Below are 24,981 nucleotides of genomic sequence, written 5' to 3' on the forward strand. Positions count from 1 at the left end.
AATGACCTAGCATTGTACAAATGTGAAGGACTATATTCTTTTTATTTCTATCAAATAGGAATTACTCCAAACAATCTGAAGCCTCTTAAATTTAACAGAATGAAAATGAGATCTACACACTGAGACACAGTGCTATGTCTTAAGATATTCTCTAAAATGTGAACCCTCACCGCCCTGAGTCAAGCTGGGTCTTTCATGATAAGAGAAAAAAAAGGGAGGTCTCATCTCATAAAGAAGAAAGAGAACATGCAAAGGCACAGAGGCATGAGACAGCATGGGTGTGTGAGAAAATGTGCAAGAAACATAGAGTACAAAATGGGAAATCACTGAGAAGGAGGTTGGGTTTGTGCTGAGACCTGGAATCCCATGGTTTGCTGTCATCCCCCATGCTGCCACCCAAGAAGAAGCTGTTTTCATTCCTCTTCTCATCTCACTAACTCCTCGGAGAAGACACGAGGACAAGGGCATAGGATGGAAGAATGGGAACCAATCCAGAGTTATAAACTAGGCCATGCAAGAAAGAGGTAAAACCAGTATTGATAAAGAAAATTGAGATGAGGAAGATGTACCTTTTCCTTCCCAAGGTTCAGGAGTCATAAGACAGAGCTTGGGACCTTTGAAAGGAGGAGTGAAGAGATTATACTAGCAGAAAAGGGATGAGGACTAGGTACTTTGTACATGAGAATTAACACTTATCCCAGGGATGTAGGGCTCAAGAGGGTAGAGGAGTCACCCTGAGAGCCAGAGAGGAAAAAATGGGAATCTGGCTGCTTATTGTTTTTTCTAGGCTCTAAGCTTAGGGAGAGAAAAGGGGCCAAAAGATGCCTTTTAGCTTTTCCAGTCCAGTTCCCCATGGATGCAAAAGAGACAAGGACTTGGGTCAGAGTCTCTGTAAGCTGGCAGATGAAAGTTTTCAGTGTGCTGTCTCACACAGGAAGTGAGGAGCCTGTAGCAGCATCCACTACTATCCAGCACTACTGTGCTAGCCACCTTTGAGCAATAAATGCCATCAGAGAAAAGCCTACAGCCCTAACAAAAGGAGCATCACTCCCTTCAAGCAACCAAGGTCATCCGGAGGCAGCTGTCTGCAGAGAGTGGGTTGTGTTTGCCAGCTCTGATCTACAAAACCTTAGGGCAGCTCCAATAACCACATTTAGGCTCAGGTCAATCAATATTTTTTGTCCTTTAGTTGATGTCAGGCTTTGTGTTGGACCCTGAGGATATAGAAAAAAATGAGACATGGCCTCTACCCTTAGGGAGCTCACCATCTAGGACGGGAGATAGTCATCGAAACAGGTGGTCAAAACAGAGCAGCAAGTTCTAGGACAGAGGAAGCACAGGAATTCCAGCAGCTCATGGTAGGACAAGTAACCCAGTGCAGGGAATCCAGGGAGGTTTCTCAAAAGGGAGATTCATTTTCCCCCTCCTTTTCCTGCTTCTTCAATGGGATTGAAAAGTTCATGATGTATTAGCCAAGTGAAGAAGGAGAGAAGGTCTTCTAAGCAGACAGAAGAGCATGTGAGAGGCCTCAAAACAGTAGGCTGATTTGAGCATGGTATCCATGAGATGGGACAGGAGGCTAGAGAGAAAAATGGCACCAAACAGTACGCTTCCTTTTATACCAAGCCAAGGAGCGGGTCAGAGCATGTTATACAGAAAATTATCTTTGAGGAGGGATCTCAAGAAATTAAAAAAAAAAAAAACCCCACACCCAAACAAAACTAATTCTATTTCCCACTAATTTATGTGGGACTTTTAGAAGGGGGATATCCCAAAATAAAACAACTCCAATAACTTATTCTAAGGTATCACAACTTAAAAAGGGTGTAAATCACTTCTTCTGAATTTTAATAGCACTTTGTATCTTCCTTTTAGTGCTTGTCACTTTCTGCTTGGGAGCATAATTATCTATGTCTTAACCTCTAGTGGTTTATCAACTCCCTCTGAGTATGAATCAGGTTTTGTTCAGTCATACTATAAAGGTTTAGTGCAACTTAGTCTGAATAGGCAAGGTACCCGCAACAGTGCCTAGCACATAATAGATGTTTGATAACTATTTGATGGTATTATGGTGTTACATGATATCAGAGCTGAAAGACTCTTAAAGATATTCCAATCCAGAGCTCCTCAAACTTGGCAAAGCGTCTAACAAAAGTTATGGACTGTCTTCCCAGAAAAAATCACAAATGGAAAACATTTTACGTATAATTTCAGGGCCTACCAGGCCCAGAGGGGTAAGGTTAACTTACCCCAAATCACGAAGTTAATAAGTGGCGAAACACAAGTTTCTTGGTCCCCAGTTCAGTACTCTTCTTACCACAAAGGAACAATTTTAGTAGGGCTGTTTTCTTCTGGGAGGCTGCCTGATACAAGCCTCAGATGTAGCAATGCTCCTTTCATGAAATTCCTTGATATAAGGATGATGCTCAGGAGAATGCGGCAAGTTTAGTGGCTTCTGAGGCCCAAATATAGTGGTATTGGACCTCTGCCAAGGTGAGAGGGGCAATGGGAGATGTGCATGGTTGTGTGGAAGCATCGAACTAAGCCAAAGAACCAAAAAAGATGTTGAAATCTCCCCAAGTAGAACAGCAAATCTTTCTAACTGTACTGTTTACAGGAAGTGATAAAATCATGACTCAAAGCCAAATTGTCTGACTTTCAAGACAGCATTATGTCCATCCCACCACTAAGTCCTCTGCAAATGCACAAAAATATAACCACCACAGAAGCAATCCTGCAGCTGGGGTCAGATAAATAAGCTAAATAATCTTGTAATGCTCAGAACTAACTCCCAGTTATCTGTGACAATGAATTCAAGTAACACATACATATTTTCAACCTGCAAATACTGTAAAAATCAGCTATTTGGCTGAAAATGTTAATCCACCTCTACTTGCCAAACTAAACTGAATGTATCATTTCCATCGGGAGGTCCATATGGAACTAAGTACTAAGAAGATGTTTTCTTTAAGTATCACAAATAATAAAACTAAATCATTTGTTTTTCACTGTGATAACATGGCCTAGAGACAAGATTGGGAACTGGCAAAAACATCTCCACTCTGGATCACATTCAAACTAAGTAACTGAAGAGGACTGAAAGACGACCCCCAATCCTTTTTAGCTCTAGTACTATCCAATCTATGCATATCTGATCTTTGAGTCCTTGCAAAAGCTGCACACTATCCTTTTCTAAAGGACCCCTATCCTCTTTACCTCTTGTGCTTTAACTAGGTGCTTGTATCTTCCAATGCCATGGGTGGGCTTTGACCTGTAGTGCCGACTGGTACTCAACAGAACGCCACCTAGAAGAGAGAAAATAAGACAAACCTGTTTCAAAGCTCTGCCAGGGACAGACAGCTCATACGTGAGGAGACAAATTCTCCACTGCGAGATGGAATATTTGAAGATAGCAGGCCTCTTGTTGGTTTAAAGAGCCAGAGCTATTTCTTGATCTTGAGCTGACACTGTTTACCTCCCCCCTTTTCTCTCCTTTTGGCCCCTGGACTATATCCAATCCCCACTACCCATGTTTCTTTGAGAAATTCTCTCCTGCTAGATCCACTGGTGGTAGGGAAAAGAATACATTCTCACAGGGCTCTCATTTTCTCTTGTTCCTCAACAAACAATAATCCTTTTGAAGTTTTCTAATAGGGATTGTTCACAGAAAGAGACAGGCAGCAAATATAACTGGAAAAAAGACAATCACAGATTTCCACTAAGTTTTAAAAATCATCTAATTTTCTTTTTTTTGTGCTGATATGTAATAATCTCCAACAGACATTGTTAAGTAAATAACAATAAATAAAAACTAAAACCTAAGGTACAAAACAGTGTGTATGTAAAAAAAATAGGATCTCTCTCTATATATTCATTGTGGTAGGCCCAGAGATGTGCCACCCAGATCCCCTTAAAAGAAGGGCTTGCTGATATATATATATTCTCCTTTATTTCTCATTACTTTTATCTTCATTTACAAATAAAGAAACGGCAGCTTAAAAAGATAGAAATTGGCCAAAGTCATCCAGCTAGGAAAAGGCAGAACTGCATTTTAAACCCAGGTCTATCTGACTAAACAGCCTGTGCTCAGAGGTGTTACAACCTCTGAATTTCAAGAATACAAAATCTAGCTGGACTTGATCTTTCCCAGATCTGATCTCAGTTCCTTATCTCTACCCTTTCACTGGAACCAGCCCTACACAGCTCTGCTATGTCTATGTCTCTCTTGCTCACTCTCCACCTTCTGGAAAAGTACTAGTCCTAGGTTCTGCTCCCTTTCCTCCCAGCTCCTGTAGTCCCGCCCTCATCTCCCCTGGGGCCACTATTTTGTGGGGACCTAAACACAAAATGATGTGGAAAAGTCTAATGACGTTAAGTGAAATGTTTCTCAGGCTTCTCTTTTCTAAATGTGCTTCCAAGCAGGTCTGCTCTGTGCCAGGCCAATCAAGAGTCATAGCTTCAGAGACCTTCCATGCATTTATAATCCACACTATTTCATCAGGACAGCCCTGGGATATCATGGATCACTTCAACAATATTCATTAGTCCACATTTACTATTATATGCCAACCACAGTATGGATACTGGGACAGTTACAAAAATGACTAAAATATGCTACTTTCCCTGAAGACATTCAGTGTGTACTGGGGAAGGACGACAGGAAAGCAGATAATTACCTTATGAAATACAAAATACTTTCATGGAGATGAGAGCAAGGAACCTAGAGGAAGGAGCACCTAACTATGCCCGGGGATGTATAGAGGGATGCAGGGGAATAGGTTCAGAGGGGTAACAGCTGCATTCTTGAAAGAGGAGTAAGAGTTTGCCATACAAGGAAGAAGGAGGCATTTTTGGCAGAGGTTCCCAAAGAGCACTGTACATAACTGAGGTATCTTCTTGGCCACTGTCCCAATTGACCCTTTGAGCCTTTGGGTTCCAGACTCTGCAACCTGGGCCTCCACCCAAGGAGATGATATTCAAATCCCCTTGATGGGTACACAATCATTGTCAGACCAGAGCCTTGAAATTTAATTTATCCAACAAGATTTTATTATAACCTCAAAATATGACCTCTTAAAAACACTGAACTCTCCAAAGTGTATTTATTCATTCAACAAACATTTATTATTACCCACCAGAGTAGCCAGCAACAGTTAAACCCTCATAACCATGTGAATGGCACACACTAGAGTTGTTCAGTGTACAACCAACCTAATATCCATGGCAAGCTGGGTTGGTACCAAGCACTGCCCTAGAAGCTGGAGCAGCTATAATAATGGACAAAGAGAAAGTCTCTGCAATAAGGAACCTATGGTCTAGTGGAGAGACAGTAATACCAATGCAAGGTGATAAGGGTTATATACATGGGAGGAGCGCTAAGGTTGGACTTGTGGGGTCAGGACAGGATTCTTAGGGCACGTGGGTTTTAAATAAAACTTGGTGGATGACTAGGAGTTAGTGAAGAGAGAAGATGGTCTGGAGAGGGAAAGAGCCAGAGAGAGAATATCAAGGCAGAGCATGAGGAGCAGTGTGGCAAGAATGAGTTTACAGAAGCTCAAGGCAAAGCTTAGGAAAGCTTAATCATTGAGTACTTATGATGTGCCAGGCACCGTGCAAAGATCTGGCGATATATCAGGGGTCAAACCCAACAAAACTCTGTTTATGAATCTTACCATCTAGGAGGAAGAAGGAATCATTAACAGAGGAAGGAACAGTCACAAAATAAATATAAAATTACCAATTGCGATAAATGATAAAAAGGGTTATGGCAATACAATTAGTGCATCTGTTTTGGATTGGAGTATCAGGAAAGGCTTCTCTAAAATAAAAATGACATGTGAATTGAAATTAGAATTCAGAGGAAAATGGTAATAATGGTTATCCCCCAGGAGAAGTGGCTAGGCACCAGGAAAGAGAGGGAGACTTAATGTTAAATTTATATGCTTTTGCGTCTTTTAAAACTTGTTCCATGTACATGTATTATCTACTAAAAAAATAAATAAATAAAATAAATTGAGACCTGAAAGGCAAATAGGAGTTTATCAGGTAAAAAGATAGAGAATAAATGTTCCAGGCAAAGGGAACAGCATGTGCAAAGGCCCCAATTGTGTGTGTGTGTGTGTGTGTGTGTGTGTGTGTGGTGGGGAAGGGGGATATAGCTTGGTACACTCAAGGAACAGAAAGGCTGTCAGTGTGGCTGAAGCAAAGTGAGAGGGGCTTAGAGTGCATCAGAGATGAGAGCAGTGGGTCAGAACCCACCACTTTGGGCCTTGTTAAGCATTGGGATTTCACGCTGAAGAGTCACAAATGGGGAAATTATATGTCTAATACATTTTAAAAAGATCACTTTGGTTGTTGTGGGTAGAAGTGTGGGGAGGGGGAGTGTGGATGGAAGTTCAGGCAAAGATTCAAGTGGTAGCCTTGGCTGAGGTGTTGCTGGTAGGCTCCCTGTATCCACACTGCCCTTTCTAGTCCATCCTCTAGAGCTGACAACTTTATTCTTCTAAAACACAAACTTATATTCTCTTTCATTAATGCAACCATTTGTTCACTGCACATACACAATTTTTCAAAAAGGACTTACAATGTGCCAGGCACTGTATCCGGCACTATAGTGGCACCAATGAATGAGACAAGGAAGCTCTTTGATATACTTCAAAATATTTGATGGTTTTTCACTGCCTAAAGTTCACACTCCTTAGGTAAGCATTTAAGAACTTTTATTTTATTTTATTTTATTTCCTTCTCTTTTTTAATTGAAGTATAGTCAGTTTACTATGTTGTGTCAATTTCTGGTGTACAGCATAATGTTTCAGTCATATGTATGTGTACATATATTCCTTTTCATATTTTTTCATTATAGGTTACTACAAGATATTGAATACAATTCCTTATGCTATACAGTAGAAACTTGTTGTTTATCTATATTATATGTAGTAGTTAGTATCTGCAAATCTTGAACTCCCAATTTATCCCTTCTCACCCCCTGCCCCCCACCCCCCAAATCCGGTAACCATAAGTTTGTTTTCTATGTCTGTGAGTCTATTTCTGTTTTGTAAATAAGAACTTCGATTTTATAATCTAGTTCTAACCACTTCATGTCCTCACTCTCCCTCCTCCAGGCCTTTAAAACCTTGCTCTTCAGCTACGGAGCTACATTTGCCATTCTGTATAAACCATGCAGTTCTCATGCCTCTGTGCCATGCTGGGTTGTTCCCCCTGCTGGGACAGCACCTCTCTGTTGATATCCTTCACAGCCTCCAAGGTCAATGTCTCTGTGCTGTCCTAAATTTACAAACATCATCAAGAGTTTACTTTATGGTTATAGCTCTCCCGTGCCTCCATTATATAGTAAAATATTTTCTGTAAGTTAAAAAAACAACTCAGATGCCAGTCACCATCTTTAAGTACACAGAAACTCAACCACCCACCAGGGTTTCAAATAGCAGAATCAAAAGTTATCTTTGAGATAATGACACATCTTAGGTGAAAATGCCACTAATGCTTGCCTCAGCCTGTCATTTACCAGAATTCCTTGGCAAGGAGGCATTTTCAAATTCAGTTTGGGGCAATTCCTATAATTGGAGCAGCTGGTTAATTAAAAAGCTGGTTCAAACGACTGTTAAACTAAGCATTTTCCCCTTTAAATGAAAGGTTTTGGTCAAATTACCAGTGGTTAAACTGCTTAATTAGCCAGTTGTTTTAATTATAAAATTTACAACTTTGAAAGCCTCTGATTGCCACTAAGTTCAAACGAATTTTTCCCCCTGCTTGTGTCTTCAAGCTGGTTTCCTGCTGTCATATTAACATTGCAGCGTCCTGAGAGAAAAGGCAACTCTTTTCATAGAAGAGACAAAACCCCAGGATTTTCAAAAGGAATCTTTGAAAATCTTTCAATTAGCACCATTACAGAATGTAATCAGGTACTGAATTCTCCCACAATTCTTCCCTTTCCTTTATATACGCCAGAGCCAACTGTCCTTCAGTGTCCCTGTTTACTAAACTGGGAGGTCAACCCATCAATCCAGGATGGGGATAAAGAACTTTAATTATTTCTCCTTCAAAAATTAGAACAAATATTTTGAGCAGGGATATGCAAGAAAGAAAGAGGAAAAAATTGGGGTAACCCCAGCCAAGAATCTAATTAAAGGATATCTTCTCCATTCAATAGGCTGCAAGTTCCTAAGGGCAGATATACCCCAACACCTGGCAAACAGTATGTGCTAAGTATTGTTTTGTTTTGTTTTTAAGTTCTAGAGATATTTTACCAAAACAATCTGCAATGATTTAGGCCTGGCAGCTACCTACTTTTTTCAAAATCTCTTTTCAAACTTCTTTCAGTTTTTCTGATTACACTGAACTACTTGGACTTGAATGTACCATGTTTTGCTGACTCCACATTTTTTGCTCATACTATAATGGCAGGAGTCTGAGTTCCCTTCATTTAACCTCCTTAGACCTCTTTATATCTTTTACTTCTACCTCTCCCTGTACATTCAAATCAGTAAGAAAAAGATAATCACTACTATCAGGCCCATCCCTTAGGGAGAGCAACTGGCCCACATGAGAATACAATGGATAAAAAAGAACAAGACAGTGCTTCCTACTTTTCTTTTCCAAACACTATTATAATTCAATTTTGAAACTTCCGACTATAAAGATATCTCAAAGACCCATGAAAAATGCCAACAAAGCCGTGTCCTTTCAAAGAGAATTACCTTGGCATGCTGACATTAGTGAGTTAGTTACCCTGGGTCTTGGAGCCTTCTAGGCATTGAGATTCCCTGACTACAATTGAAAAAAATGGATAAAGGAAAGGATAAATGGCCAGTAAATATATGAAAATATGTTCAACCAACTAGTAACCAAAGTCATACAAATTACAATACAAGGGCCAGAAATTTTTAGCTTATGATATTAGCAAATACTAAAAAAAAAAAAAATTAATGTTGATGACTATATAATCAGGGATTCTCAAATACCAAAAAAAGTACAAAATGGTGCAATCTTTCTGAAGAGCAATTTAGTAATACATATCAATAGCTTTAAAAATGTGCATTTCCTTTGACCTAAAAATTCCACTTTTAGAAATGCATCCTATGTAAATAATCACACAAGGCCACAGATCCTAATGTACAAGGATGTTTATCATCATGTTGTTTATACTGCAAAATTTTGAAGAAAATTTAAATTTCTCCAATCAGGAAACTGAGTAAATTGCTATTATCCCCTACCCCTCTTCTCAAAAGAATCTTTTTTCAACAGCATTTAACATGCCCTATTTGATCCAGCTTTAAAAACAAAATAAAACAAAAAACTACCTTAGAATTAGTGAGATATCAGATATTAAAATATACTACAAAACTATAGTAACCAATAGTATTAAAACAGCTTGGTACTGATATCAAATATATAGACAGATCAATGAAATAATACAAAGTTAAAACACAGTCTAGATCTATCTGGAAACTTAATATATGATAAAGGTGACATTCTCAAACCTATAGGAAAAGATGGATGTTTCAATAAATGTTGAAACAACTGCCTACCTATTTGGGGGAAAAAAACTGCATCCCTACCCACTGCTAATTCCAGATGGACCACATATTTAAAGGAAAAAAAAATACCAGAAGATAGTATGAAGGATTAAAAAAAATTTTTTATGAAGGATTTTTAAAAATAATCTTGGAGTAGAGAAGATCTTTCTAAGCTTTCTAAGCATGAAGCAAAATCTAGAAATCAAAGATTAATAAACTTAGCTATATAAAACTTTTAAACTTCTACCCAGTAAAAAACACAAGCACAAAAGTCAAGGGATAGATAACTTTAAATAATACAAAGCATATATGATAGAAAAATGCTAATTTCTTTACTACATAAAAACTATATAAAAAGTTCTTACCAATCAAAAATGAAAAAGCAAACAATCCAAAAAAAATAGGCAAAAAATATAAACAGGCAGTTCACAAGAAAAGAAAAACAAATGGCCAAAACAATATGAAAAGATGACAAACTTTTTCAAGAAATGAAAATTAAAATGTGACATAATTTTCACAGCAAAATAATAAGATGTTTTGTAAAACCCAGTTTTGAGGAGAAAATATAAATGCAAATTAATACAACTTCTCTGAAAGGCAATCTTACAAGCCTTACCAAAATTTTCAATTTACAATCCATTAACTCAGCAATTTTAATTCCAGGAATTTATCTTACAAATATATGGGAACAAGTTTATAAAGATGTATAAAAATGGTTGCTGCAGCGTTTTTTGAAATAGCAAAAACTAAAAACAACCTAAATATCCAGCATTAAGATACAGTCATACACACACATAATATATATGTTCATATATGCATTAAACTTTCCTGAAAAATACACAAGAAACTATCAGGGGGAGGGTATAGTTCAGTGGTAAAGTGCAGGCTTAGAATGCATGAGGTCCTGGGTTCAATCCCCAGTACCTCCATTAAATAAATAAATAAACCTAATTACCTGATTACCCCCCAACCAAGGGGAGGAAAAAAAAAAAGAAACTGCTATCAGGGCATACCGCTGGGAAGCAAGACTGAGAAATAGGAGAAAATTCAACTTTTCATTACACACTCTTTTGTACAATTTATTTCTACCATATGCATCCATTTAAAATTTTTAACAGTTGATAATTTTAATACATTTTAAAAAACTTCCTCAGAAAATACACCGATTCAAAATGAACTCTGTCTCTGGTTATAGGGTAAGGGATGAGACCAAGACTAGGAAATAAAAGGGTCTTGACAAAAATCCTTATTTTTCATATACGAGAAAAAAAAAAAAAGAAAGTCCAACAAAATGTTAATAATTGCCAAATATGGATTTGACAAATCACCTTTAAAATTTTAAAAAAATTTTTATATCTTTCAAAATTAAAAGTGTAACTAAGAGAAAAATAACAAGTAATAGGGTTGAAACAGATTGAGATTCATGGAATTAATCAGATTGAATGGACATTCATTTTGGATAAAATACTGTAAGAAAAGCCTTAGCCTGGTAGATGATGGACATGAAAGGCAGATCTAGAATAGTAGCAATAATAATAATAATAGCTAACTTTTTGAGTACTTTACATGTCTTATCTCATTGAATCTTCAAATAATTCACTGTAGTTTGTACTATAATTCTCATTTTTTAAAGTGAGGAAGCCACGTTACGGAGAATAGTTAAAGGTCACAGAAGAGTATGTGGTAGAGTTGGAATCCAAACTTACTACAGAGCTCTTGCTGTTAACCACAACTTTATGTTCTCACCCATTGTACTATTCCACATGAGCGGTAAGGATTTGGTCCCAGCCACTCTTCTCAAAGATAAGTTAGGCATCTTCCTAGACAAAATTATGATAGAGTGATAAGAAGACTACATCAGGAAATAATTGCTCACCTGCAGAACAGATGGGATTCTCTCCTGAAGTTCTGAACCTAAAAAGAGGGAGACAGTATGTTGAATATAATTAGACAGCCACATTTTATTTGCACAGCTACCAAAACCTGTATGCTTCTCATTAAGGCTATGCCAATGTTACATATTTCCTTATTCTTTCCTTCCTCTCTTTCCATAAACATTATTAAGTACCAACTATGTGCCACACAATGTGTTAGGTCCTGAGGATGCAAAAGTAAGTAAAATGTCTCTATGGTCTAGCTGGGAGAGAGATATGTAAACAATGTGAGCCACGATACAGTGCTAATCCAGAACAAAAATATGTACAAGATTTGGTAGCATACCAAGGAAAACGTGGTCATTTCCACCAGGAAGGCGAAACTATTTGAGCTGAGTTTTTAAAAATGAAGAACTTGTCTTGATTATTTAACCTTACAGGAAAAGCATTCTAGGCAGAAATATGGAAGTGGTACACTTGGGGAACAGCGAGAAGGTGGATGTGAGTGGCACTTAAGCAGAAGGGAAGGGGACAGGGTAAAAGAGGTAATCAGGGGCCAGGTTATGAAGATCGCATCCACTGTGCTAAGGAGTTTGGTCTTTACTCTGCATAGGCAGTGGGAAGGTGCTGGCAGAATTTAAGCATGAGAGTGATATGATCAATTTTCAGTTTTAGAAAGTTAACCCTGCAGCAGGTGAGCAATGAATGGGAAGAAAGGAGACTGAGGCAAGAGAACCAGTGAAGCAGTTCTTGCAGTAGCCTTGTATTATTAGAACACGCTCAGGGAGGATGGAGAGGAAGGGACAGCAGTGAGAGCCAGACTGGATACAGAAGCCAAGAACATGGAGGAGACTAATATGGCTGTTTGGCTAACTAAGTAATCAGAGTATTTTAGTTCAGCATTCTGAGAGGTTTTGAAACTGAATTGCGGAACAAGTTAGAGACAAACAGATCTATGATAAAGGGCTGACTCCACCATTTCAAAACTGTGACCTTAGGCAAGTTGTTATATATACCTATCTCGTTTTTAAAATGCAGATAATTATATAACTTCATGGGACTGAAAATATCTTAAACTCTGAGCCAGTTTCCTCTTTTGTAGAATGACAATATTTATATTCATTCTGTAGTATTTTTGGAAGATTAGAGAGGACATATAAAATGCCTAGCATGGTGCCATAGTGAATGCTTATTGAATAGTTGATTGATTAATGACAGAAAAATAGATTAAGATGGAAAGGAATAAGAGGACAAAGGCTTCAATAAATATAAAGGATTAAAGAAATCATCCAGGCTCATGAGTGCCATGTGGTCCAGGAAGATATACAATTCACTGTGTTGTATCATGTGGCTGCCACACATAAGATAGTCAGTGAATATCTGTAAAATAGAGAAATAATTAAACTACCAAGTTCATTACTATCTAGAGAAAAACAACAGGAAGTAGCATACTGTATATGCAGAACAGTGAAAAAAAAATTTAAGGTTTGAATCCTAACTTTAGCTCATATCAGCTGTGTCATCTTAGAGCAATCGATTAACCTCTCTGGACCTCAGTTTTTTATGTATAAAATTGAGATGACATCACCTGTTTTACTAGATCACCATGATGATATATTCATTCATTAAGCAAATATTAATTAAATGTCTATCTATGTGCCAGACACCATTCTAGGCCCTAGGGATAGAGCAGTAAACAAAATTAACAAAGTCATTATCCACATGATGCTATAGTCTAGTGGGTTGGCAGGGAAGACAAACAATAACATATGTATACATGGTATCAGATGGTGTTACCTGCTATGAAGAAAAATAGCAAGATAAGGGGGCAGAGATTGACAGTGGGGAGCTATTTTACATCGGGTAGTCAGGAAAGGCCTTTCTGGTAAGATGAAATTTGGACACGAACTTGAATAAAGGGGACAAGTCATATAGATATCTGAGGGAAGAATGTGCAAAGATCCTGGGGTGGTAGAGTACTTAGATCATTAAGAAACAGAGAGGTAGCCATTGTGGCTAAAGCTGAATAAGCAGTAGTATACAATGAGGGAACAGATTATGTAAAGCCTTGTAGGCCATGATAAGAATTGTAGATTTTATTTTGCATGAGATGGGATACCATTGGAGAGTTCTGAGAGACAGAAGTGATGTGACTAACCTGACTTTAAAAAAATCACTCTGGTTTTAGTGTGAAGGCTAGAAAACAAAAAAGTAAGAGCAGGGAGATCAGTTATGAGCGGAATGAAGATAGTAACGTAGAAAGGATGAAGAGCTGGTCCCCAGCAGTTTAGCAAAACTGAAAGCATGAGACCTGAAATGAGGTGAGAAACAGTGTGATTCCATATATATTTCAACAGCAAAGCTGACAGAATTTGTTTAAGAATTGGATGTACAGTGAGAGAAACAACAGTGTCAAAGATAACTCCAAGGAATTTGTCCTTAGCAACTAGATGAACACAGTTCTCATTTACTGAGAATGGGGAAGGAGTAAAATGGCAGGGGAGATAATGCTTGAGACGCTTAGAAAATACACAAGTGGAGATGATGAAAGAAAAATGCTGTGCGACTACCTAGCAGAATGCAAATATTAGCTGTATTTAATTACTGTTATTAATATCCTTACCTTAAGAGGGAAAAGGCTTGCTGAAAAATGGTATTGTTCCTCAGACACAGCACCTATGGCAAAACAGCCATGTTAGAACAACCTTAAGCATTCACAAATCTCCAAGTACCTCTTCACAAAAAGGCTAGAAACCCACAGTACATAAACCAAAATGGATCCAAAGGCTTTTGTCTAGCAAAGAAGCTGTCCTACAGTTAATACCAAATATGCAGGCAAACCAAGGTCATCTTTCCTATTCTATCCACTACAGAAAATGTTTGAAAAACAGCAGCCCCTTTTTCAGCTGCTTAAAAAAACAAACAAACAAACAAATAAACCCTATTTCCCATCTCCAATCTGATTTACTTCTTCTGATATCTATCAACAACTATTATGCATGTACCAAGCATGGGCACTATGCAAGGGGTTTTCTGAACTCTTCCCTAATTCTCAAAACACTGCAAAGCAATTTTACAAGTGAGGCAACTGAGGCCCACAGAAATTATGTTCCAAGAAATTATAGCTAATAAGTGGCTAAGAGGACTGTTTCATTCCAAAGGCTATGCCTCTATTACAGCACACTGCCTCTAATAATAATAATAATAATAATAATAATAATAATAATAATAATACCACCAACATGAACAGAACAATAATGAGAGGAGCCAGATACAGTGGCAGCTTCCCTCCTTAAGCTTTCCCCCCAACAACCCAGTTTTTTCAATCTCACTCTGCCCTACTGGCATTCACTCAAGAGATCAGTGGTACAGCTTTACTAAAGAAGTATTAACATAGAGATCTTTTTATAAAGTAACTAGGTAACAAACACTAAATATCCTTAAGGTCCCATAGCATAAAGGGAAAATCCTGTCCACGATAGGTAACAATTTCAGTTCCTTTAACATGAATGTGTAAAAAGCCTATTATGTGTAAAAGCCATCAGAAACAGAGGGAAGTCTGAAGACCTGTCATAAACAAGAGGAGCATAAGGACACATGAGTCTAAATGCAATATAATATCCTGGATGGGATCCTAGAACAGAAAAAGCACATTAGCTTAAAAAAAAAAGAAAGAAATATGAATAAGTATGGATTTTAGTTAATAATAATATATCAATATCAGTTCATTAATTATGAAAAATGTACCATACTAATGTAAGATAATACTAGGGAAAACTGGATATGAGGTATTTGGAAATTCTTTGTACTATCTTTGCAACTTTTCTGTAATTCTAAAACTATTCTAAAATAAAATTTATTTTTAAAAAGCCTCTTATGTGTCAACTACTATGCTGAATATTAAAGGGAATATAAAAACAAAATATAACATCATGGATGAACTGGAAACATGCCAAAGGAACAGGCAAAACCTATAGAGGAGGAAAGACTAGTGATTACCTAGGGCTGGGGGGTCTGGGGAGCTGGGGATAACAACTAAGAGATATAGGGTTTCTTTTTGGGGTGATGAAAATGTTCTAAAATGGACTGTAGTCCATGCTTGCACAACTCTGAATATACTAAAAACTGTTGAATTGTATTCTTTAAATGGGTGAATTGTACAGTATATGAATTATATAAAGCTGTTTAAAAAAATGTAAGCATAATCCCCATCCTATAGGAGTTCTAATGGCTGGAGGTATGGACATACATTTGTATTAAACAGCAAAGCATTACCACATGCATTATATGATAAAGTCAAAAAGGTGGTTGGTACAAACAACAAGCATCTCTGGCAGGGAATCTAGGTGCTAATGGCCAGGAGTTCTCGGCTTTAGGAGTGTTACAAATATTGCTGAGAATCTGCCAAAGTCATGAACTTTCTCCCCAGACAAATACATATAGACAGGGATATACAAAAGTTAGACACTCTCCTTTAACAGAGTCACTGCAACTCTTAACATCACCCATAGACCCCTATGCTAAACCAAGAGATCTTCAGGGGCAAAGATTGCATCATCTTCCTCTCTGGTACACTGTAGACAATCAAGGTGGTTTTAGTAAATAAATAATTAGAAAGAAATGATAGAAACAAAAAAACAAAGAAACAAAAGAATGAGTGATAATAATTGCTACCATTTACTACCCATATTTATTTTGTTGAGTACCTACCATGTGTCTAAATCATAATTCCCTTATGGGATAAGTATTATTATCCCATTTTACAGTTGAGGAAACTGAGATTAAGTAATTTACCCAAAGTCAAACAGCTACTATCAGAGCGAGCATAGGATCTTAGATTTCTCTAACTCCAAAGCCTATAATTTTCCTACCATTCTACACCCCCTCTCCCACAAATCAATGTGTTAGTGCTTAGGAAATCAGGGGGGCAAATTGACCAAATTTAGGAAACATATCCCAGAGAATGTGAGGTCACAAAAGTTGGGAAGGATATGAATAGATAGAAGGAAGGGCAAAGTACATAGACGATCCAAAAAATCACAATTAAATCAGATACTAAAAGACTTTGTAAAATATGTGTACAATAGGCTTAACCTAATATCGGTCAGCATAAAAGACAGAGTAGGTAACTGGGAACCCCAGGAGATAGAAGCTCTAGCCAGCTCCCCCACCACCAGTCACTATACCTTGGCTAGTAATTTTCCCCTCTCTGGAGTTAGAGCAGATGACTCTGAGGTCCCTCCAGGCCCAAGATCTATCAACCATGACTAACAGAATAGAAATCAGAGAGAACAGTATATATTCTTAAATGGGTCACTTCATACAGAAGAGGTATTGGATGAGAAGAAGGATCTAGATGAGACTGATTTTTTCCTCACTTTAATTGTTCAGATTTCTGAGTCTTTACAATAGCTATGGACTTAATTATCTAAAAGCAAGGCTTAAGGGTTGACAACTCTCTGGAAGACATTCAAATTGTGGCGTGAACTCTCCCTTTCAGCTCTAGGAAGTGTGCTTCATCTCCCCTGCAATCCTTGGCATTATTTATCAGGACAAAAGTAATCTATTTTGGGACTGTATCCACAAATATTCCCTCCTCCAGTCAGCAAATGAAGAGTGGCCTGAGCTCTGAAGTAAATGGAAGAGGAGGCTGGTGACGCTAGTGAATGAATGAATGAGGACACAGCTACTGCAGTGGGTTACAAAAATACTTGTCCCATGAGCTCGGGAGGCAAGAACCGGGAAAGGACTACACAGCTACTTAAGAACTGAACTTACAGGGCAAAATCTATAGTGTGTGAGTAGCTTCAGACACGAGAGCCCTGGGGTGGGTGGTGACAGCAATGGGAAAGGGGCCGGTGAGGCAAGCAACTGAGAGCTGCTTTATTAATATTAACAGAATATATTTATATATTAACAAACATTACTTAAAATAGCATTGTAGTATACTATCACTTATTGAGTACATTCTTTGTGCTAAGCACTTTGCATGTACTATTCCCATTCATCTTTACACCAATCCTCTGTCAGAGGTATTGAGATAATTGCCTCTATTTTATAGAGGGAAAACAGAGGCTTATGTAAATTACCCAAAGTTACAGATTTGGTTAAGAATTCAAACCCAAGTCTGACTGAATCCAAAGACCATGTTTTCCATTCTGCCATGCTAGCTCCCAGAAGAATAATATCAATTTAACATCAGTACTAGGAATAATAGCCTCAATAACCCTACCATTTGTTGAGCACCTGCTATATGCCAAACATCATTTCCTCTAATTCTCACAACCATTCTGTGAAGTAGATATTTCTACCTCCATTTTACTGTGAGGAAACCAAAGCTCAGTGTCTGCTACAACTAGCTAGTGACTTAGCTTGTGGTCTAGCTGACCTTTTCCTAAGTTCTTTCAAAATTGCTTTTGTTTGCAGTTTTTTCCTTTGGCCATTCCATTCTCCTCTGAATATGTTTAATACATTGACTATCAAAGTCTGGCTTTGCACTGAGTCTTTATGGCAGTTAGGAACACAGGATATAGATTCCAATGGACCTGAGTTCTAATGTCAGCACCTCCATTTTACTAGCTGTATGATCTTTAGCAACTCACTGAAGAAATACTTGGCCTCACATACTGTATGATTTCATTTATATGAAATCATAAGAACAGACAAATCCATAGAGACAAAATAGATTAATGATTAAGAGGGGGTGAGTAGAGGGAGGAATGAGGAGTGACTGCTTATGGGTACAGGGCTTCTTCTTGGAGGGATGAAAATGTTCTGGAATTAGATAGTGGTGATGGCTGAACAACTCTGAAGACCCTGAAAACCACTGAATTGTTCACTTTAAAAGGGTGAATATCATGGTATGTGAATTATATCTCAACTTTTTAAAAAATGAAATAAATATCTGACTTCACAACATAACTGCCAGATGACACTTCTAGGCAACGGTGAGCTCTGTTAGGCCCAATTCCCTTACTTCCCCCAGGCCTAAATTCTGTTTCAGAATACCTATGGTCACTGAAATGTAAGTCCAATCCCCTACTGTCTCCCCAACTCTCATCCCCATACTTCTCTGCACTCTCTCCCTCAATCCAAGACCCAAAGCATCTCACCCTTCCAATTTCCTCTAGGTCCTCTGGAACTCATACCATGTTCTCATTTTAGGGCCTTTGCACGTATTCTCCCCATCTAAATTCTATCATTCTTTAAGCCTTAGTCATGTAACATCCTCAAGAAAATATTCATGACTGCTCAGACTTACTTGAATCCTGCTGTTATATACACATATAGCACACAAAATCTTTCTTTTGTGGCATTTATCACAATTAGTTAAGTAGTTATATGTTTAATTAGTCTGTCTCTTTTGCTAGAAATATAAGCTCCACAAAGACAGGAAATTGCTATATCCCAGCATCTAGCATATTCTCTGGAACATAGCAGATGCTCAACAAATATTTGCTGATAGAATTAATAAACCTCTCCAAACTTTATTTCCTTACCTCTAAAGAGGTTATAAAGATATTTACCTCATAGAGTTGTTGATAGGATTAAATCAGATAACATATGAAAAGGACTTAACAAGTGCAAGGCACATTGTTAATAGTCAAATTCACAGCAGCAATGATAATAATGGTGATTGTTTAGCTCCTTATTTATTAAATAATATGTACCTTAGTGTGTGACAGTGCTGAAGATACAAAATAGAAAAATAGCCCTGTCCTTCAGATCTAGCAGTGAGCAGGAAATAGCCAACTTCTTTATCATTTTCCTGGACTTTTGGACTTCCTGCCCGTCTAGGCACTCTAAAATTTGTGTCTTCCTATTTCATATCTTTTTATATTTTCTTAATTCATGTCTGTTGGTTTGTCATTTGCTTCAATCCTTACTGCTTTTTGTTCATATGAACTCTGCTCCACCTTGGCCTTCAATGTTTTCTCTTGAAAACACCTTACTATGAAATCAGTCCCCAAGATTGCTCCTTAAGGGCTGGTAAGGCTGGCATACCTTTTGTGATCACCATCTATCCCTTAACCATTTCCCTGTGGTTCAACAATATGGTAATCCCTGAGAAAAGAATGGTAATCTCAGGGTGCACGACAACAGATCTGAGCTTGACACTCCAGGACCACCTAGTTTCTGTGCAAAGTGACTCAGCAGATGACTTACTACACATTCCCTGTGCATTCTGACTTCCACAGATACCATTCTGCTATCTTGAGCAATTAATATGTTTTCTGGGGTCTGATGACTATCAGCATTACTGTCTTAATCAGATCTACATGGCTTTACAACTTCTGTTGATCCAAAGAGATATGTGATTCTACCAGTTTTATTCCAGTAAAGGTGAGCTTCTCACTCATCTAAAACTTGAGATGATTATAAGCTGGTAACTTCTTAGGGTCCCAAGAAAAGAGCACTGAGCTAAAAGTTTGAAGTTCTAGTCCCAGATCTACTATGTACCTACCATATAATGCCAACATTTGTTCATTCACTTATTCATTTAATACTTATCAAGTATTTATTATCAGCCAAGTACACCATAGGCTGGGTACATACAGACATGAAGAAAATTAACCTCCCTACCCTCAAGTTTTTCTTTTTTTTTTTTCAATTTTATTTTTTGTTTGCTTTATTTATTTATTTTTACCTGAAGTGTAGTCAGTTTATGGTGTTGTGTCAATATGTGGTATACAGCATAATGTTTCAGTCATACATATACATATATATTCACTTTCATATTTTTTCCATTATAGGTTACTACAAGATTTGGAATATATTTCAAGTTTCTCTAATGAGGAAAATAGATACACAAATTACTTATTACATTGCAGTATGAGATCAGTATAATGAGTTGTATAGGTTACAAAGAAGGGAAGGACTGACAACTGGGAAGGTCAAGAGAGGTTTTCATTCCTCATTTCACAGATGAGGAAAACCAAGATTATTATCAAATTAGGGAGATGTAAAAAATAAAAAAAGGAAAGGCAGTAGAGTCTTAGGAGGGGTAGAAAATCCAGGCTCCAGTCTCAGTACCATGACTTAAGAGACTGTTGACCTAAGTAAGGCATTCATTGATTCAGGCATTTGGTGGCACATTTGAGAACTTACTATGTATCAGACATTGTACCAGTAGCTTCCATCTCCTCATCTGTTGTGTCTGCCAGGATTACCTCATAATATCATGAAGATCAAATGAAATTATGCAAATGAAAGCAGTTTATTAACTGTAGAATAACATTGATACTCCTATTTGTATAGTCCTTCACACTTACAAAATACTCCTACCTTACATTACCTTCTATAATCTTCAAAACAACTCTGCATGACAGGCATTGTCATCTGCATTTTACAGGTAAGATAGTGAAGCACAGAGAGGTCAAAAACCTGCCTAAGGTCACATAGCTAGCAAGAGATAGAACACAGGTCTGATGAAAATTCCATGTATTTTTCTTATAAATAATATAAATGTAAAGTATTAACTAACACTTCCAGACAGACAGACAGACAGAGAAAGTATGGTCACAGGACTGCATATGATTAGGTGCCAAAAGATAATACCAGCTAACAGTTCAAAAAATAACCAAGCACTTTGGCTAGAATGGTCTGAAAGGTTGTAAGGAAAAGATGAGAGCTGAGCTGGGCCTTGAATGATGGTGCATTTGGACAGGTGGTAGGAAAGGTGAGGGCACTCCAAGTGAGAAAGCTCCACAAGATCAAGGATTAGGAATTCAGCATTTGGCAAATAAAGTAAGTACTAGTAATTACTTTAGGGGCAGTCCCTGAATGATCTCTAGGTTTGTTTCCTTAAGGTCTCAAACCTCACTTCATCCTTAATGAAATAACTCAATGTTGTTCACCTTAGCCAGACTGTGAGAATTTGGCTAGACCTGGTGAAAGGATAACAGAAAAAAAAAAAATCAAAGTTTTCAAAAGTTAATTGTTAAAGATGGTCAGATTGGAAGCTCCATGCTCCTGGTCTAAGAGATTTGATCTGAGGAATGCTGAAAGAGAGAGATCAGTTTTCAAAGAATACTGTTTTTGGCCATTCTAGATTCCTGAAAAGTCCATGGAAATCTGTCATTAGGCCATCACCTAAAGATACAATGGCACACAGGGCCCCTCTGAGTCTGATGCTACTGTTCCCTTCCAGACTCCTTTTTTAATTGACTTTACTCTTGCATTCTGCCCTACTGTTTTGGCCAGATGGTGGCTCATGCGGTTTTACTGCAGTCACTTAACTCCGGTTTTGTAAGTAAAAATGTAGTTTATTATTACTCTTCCCTGTCGCCAAGCAGCCTCAAATACCCAAAATGTTCAGCAAGTTAAAACAGCATTCTTAGAAAAAATTCTGAAAGTTGATGATTTACAGCAAAAATAAAAATGACCTATTCAAGGTCATATATGTTATTAAGATCTATCCTGTAATGATTCCCATTGCGGGGCTCATCTCTTTCCAGACCAATGGACGGCGAAGGTTGCGCGGTGGGGGCGTGGCGCTCGGGTTAGCGCAGCCGAGTCGGCCCCGGGCGGAGACAGGGGAGTTCAACGCTCTGACTAGAAGGCGCCGCAAGTCTTGCCGGGAAGAGCCTTGTTCTCGCTCAAGCCTCTTACCCGGATGTTTGCAGCGGCGTGATAGCCCCGCGGCCACCTCCCAGCTCTGCTCTCCTCACCACCTCCCCTGCGCCCAGCCTGCGTGGAACCTACGTTACCTTTCCCAGAGCTCCGTTCATCTCTTGCTGCTGCGCGGCCTGTAATTATGCCAGCGAAGATCTGCCCAAGCAGCCGCGTCCCCTGAGCGTCTGAAAACACTGACGGAACGGACTCGATCCGGTCCAGGAACAATATCCGACCGAGACTCAACTCCCGCAGCACGTTGGTTCCGGCAGCTTCTGAGACTCATAGTGTCTAGAAATCCCCTCAGACTCTGCCCTCACTATAGCTCAAGTGTCACCTTCACTGTCATTTCTGCGGGCAGAATTAATTGCCATCTCAGTGTTGCCCCACTACTTTACACAAAATTCTTTTATTTTAAATGCCACACTGTCTATTCATTATTTGTTACTTTCTCCCACGTTTGCGAATTCCTCAGGGACTGAAATCCTCTGATTAATTCATTCTAGCGTCTAGCACAGGACATGGAGCTCTGACTTCTAACCTCTATTTAAAAACTGAGTGACCCTAAGCGAGCCTTTCTGACATTCAGTTGCCTCATAATAATTGAGAATAACTATTTTTTTCTTGAGTGGCCCCTATGCGCAGTGCATTACACTCAGGGCATAGCTTAATTTATTTCTCATTATAAACCTGTTAGATATTATCACTCGATTTTACATATAAGGGTATTTCAAGAGATTAGGAGACGTGTCTGGGGTCAGCCAACTGAGGCAGAGTTGTTTTAAACTCAGTCTCGTTTATGCAAAGTGTTCTTCCTCTGACATACCCCTTCTCACATGAGATAATGTCACTGCACACATTAATTTACTTATTTTACATACGTCAATCATTTACTTAGCATGACTTTGTGCCAGTCCTTTGACTGAACCTTGGGAACACAGATATGAATATCACATGGTCCCCTGCTTTAAGTGGTTCATAGAGGATTGCATCAAACTAAAAGTCTTTTGTGTAGTAAAGGACACAATCAACAGAGTGAAGACACAATCTACAGACTGGAAGAAAATGTTTGCAAATCATACACTTGATAATGCACTTGGTAATACCCAAAATACATAAGGAACTCAACTTGATAGCAAGAAAAGAAGTAACCTGATTTAAAATTTGGCAAAAGATCTGAAAAGACATTTCTCAAAAGAAAACATAAAAATGGGCAACAGGTATATGATAAGATGCTCAACATCACTAATCATCAGAGAAACATAAAACAAAACCACAAAGAGAAATCACCTCACACCTGTTAGAATGGCTATTACCAAAAATACAAAAGATAGCAAGTATTGCCAAGAATGTGAAGAAAAGGGAAAGCTTGTACACCTTTGATGAGGATGTAAATTGGTACAGCTCCTATAGAAAACAATATAAACAGTGTATGTATAATATAATACTACAACAGCCTTTAAAAAGAAGGAAATCCTGTCGTTTGTGACAGCATGGGTGAACCTGGAGGACCTTATGCTAAATGAAGTAAGCCAGGCTAAGAAAAACACATAGTCCATGATTTCACTTACATGTGGAATGTAAAATAGTCAACCTCACTGAAGCAGATTACAGAATGGTAGTTACCAGGGACTGGGGCATTGGGAGGAAGGGGAGAGATGAGATGTTACTCAAAGTTTACAAAGTTCTACTTATGCAGGATGAATAAATTTAGAGATCTAATGTACAGCATGATGACTATAGTTAATATTACTATATTGAATACTGGAAATATACTAAGAGGCTAGACTTCAGGTACTCTCATCACAAAGCCAACTATATGAGGAGATGATATGTTAACTAGCTTGACTGTAGTAATCATTTCACTAGATATATGTATGTTAAATTACCATATTTTACACCATAAATATAAACAATTTTTAAGTGGCTCATAGAGATTAGTAGGGAGGCCAAGTAGTAAACAGACAATTATAAAGCAATGAGGAATTTCAGTTACAGAAATATACACATAAAACTGTATACAAACTCTGTCACAAAGCCAACATCAAGTGAAATAAATATGCAGTTATTTTTATTGTTGCTGTTATTATTGCTGCTGCTACCATTTTGTTATTATTATTTTATTCTTAGCAAGGAAAATGTGTAAAATCTGGTAAATATGAATGGGTCTTCAGTAACAGAAAGTTGACTGTGTTGTCAGAAACCCTGCCAAGATAACTTATTCTATTGCTTTATCAGTCCTCCCCATGATGAAATTACGAGGAACTACAAAGGGCTATGTAGTTAAATCTATGTCCCCCAATGGTAGCCCTTAACCCCCGTGGGGAAGAGTTGCTAAGAGACTGTCTAAAGAGACAAACTCACAGGTGAGTGATGCACTGAGCATAAAACATTGCACATAGTGGCCACTCAAATAAAAAATAGTTATTTACAATTATTATGAGGCAATTGAATGTCAAAAAATTCACTTTGGGTCATTCAGCTTTTAAATCAAGGTTAGAAGTAAAATCTCCACATCTTGTGCTAGGTGCTGGAATGAAATAATCAGGCTTTTAGTCCTTGAGGATCTCGCAATCAAACACGGGAAAGAGAAAGTAACAAATAATGAATACATAGTATGGCAGATGAAATAGCAGAATTGTGTGTAAACTACATTAATTTTCCTGGATAAATAGCAGACAAGTCACATCTCTTCCACCACAGTGACTGGTATCTAAAAGCTGTTCAGATTTTAGAAGTGAATTTTTAAATAGGAAAAAAAAACCCAAAAGCACTTCAAGTTCTTAGTTTGTGCCCAGTCAGATCTTCACAGTTATATGGATTCATTCAATCCTCCCAATAATCCTGAGTAGCTGGGGATCATTACACCCATTTCATACATGAGGAACAGAGGCATGAAGAAGTTACCTAGTTAACATAAGTCACACTGTAAATGATGAGCTGAGTGAGTCTAGCAT

The 24,981-nt window shown here is 38.0% G+C and overlaps 1 protein-coding gene and 1 non-coding gene across 2 annotated transcripts in view; one reads left to right on the forward strand and one right to left on the reverse strand.

Moving 5' to 3' along the window:
- The window catches only part of MRPL48 (mitochondrial ribosomal protein L48), a 41,335-nt gene extending 19,091 nt beyond the window's left edge, over nt 1–22,244 (reverse strand). The window contains exons 1-4 of the mRNA XM_006203347.3: nt 22,120–22,244; nt 14,034–14,086; nt 11,413–11,450; nt 3,217–3,305 (exon numbers count right to left, since the gene is read on the reverse strand). Coding sequence (XP_006203409.1) covers nt 3,217–3,305; nt 11,413–11,450; nt 14,034–14,086; nt 22,120–22,140 — 201 coding nt within the window. The 5' untranslated portion in view covers nt 22,141–22,244. The remainder of the gene's footprint in view (nt 1–3,216; nt 3,306–11,412; nt 11,451–14,033; nt 14,087–22,119) is intronic.
- Nucleotides 10,393–10,465, forward strand: TRNAS-AGA (transfer RNA serine (anticodon AGA)). The gene has a single exon. It is a non-coding gene; the product is annotated as a tRNA-Ser (tRNA).
- Nucleotides 22,245–24,981: the final 2,737 nt, after the last annotated feature.

The sequence above is a fragment of the Vicugna pacos genome, chromosome 10, assembly GCF_048564905.1.
Source record: "Vicugna pacos chromosome 10, VicPac4, whole genome shotgun sequence".
Lineage (NCBI taxonomy): Eukaryota > Metazoa > Chordata > Mammalia > Artiodactyla > Camelidae > Vicugna > Vicugna pacos.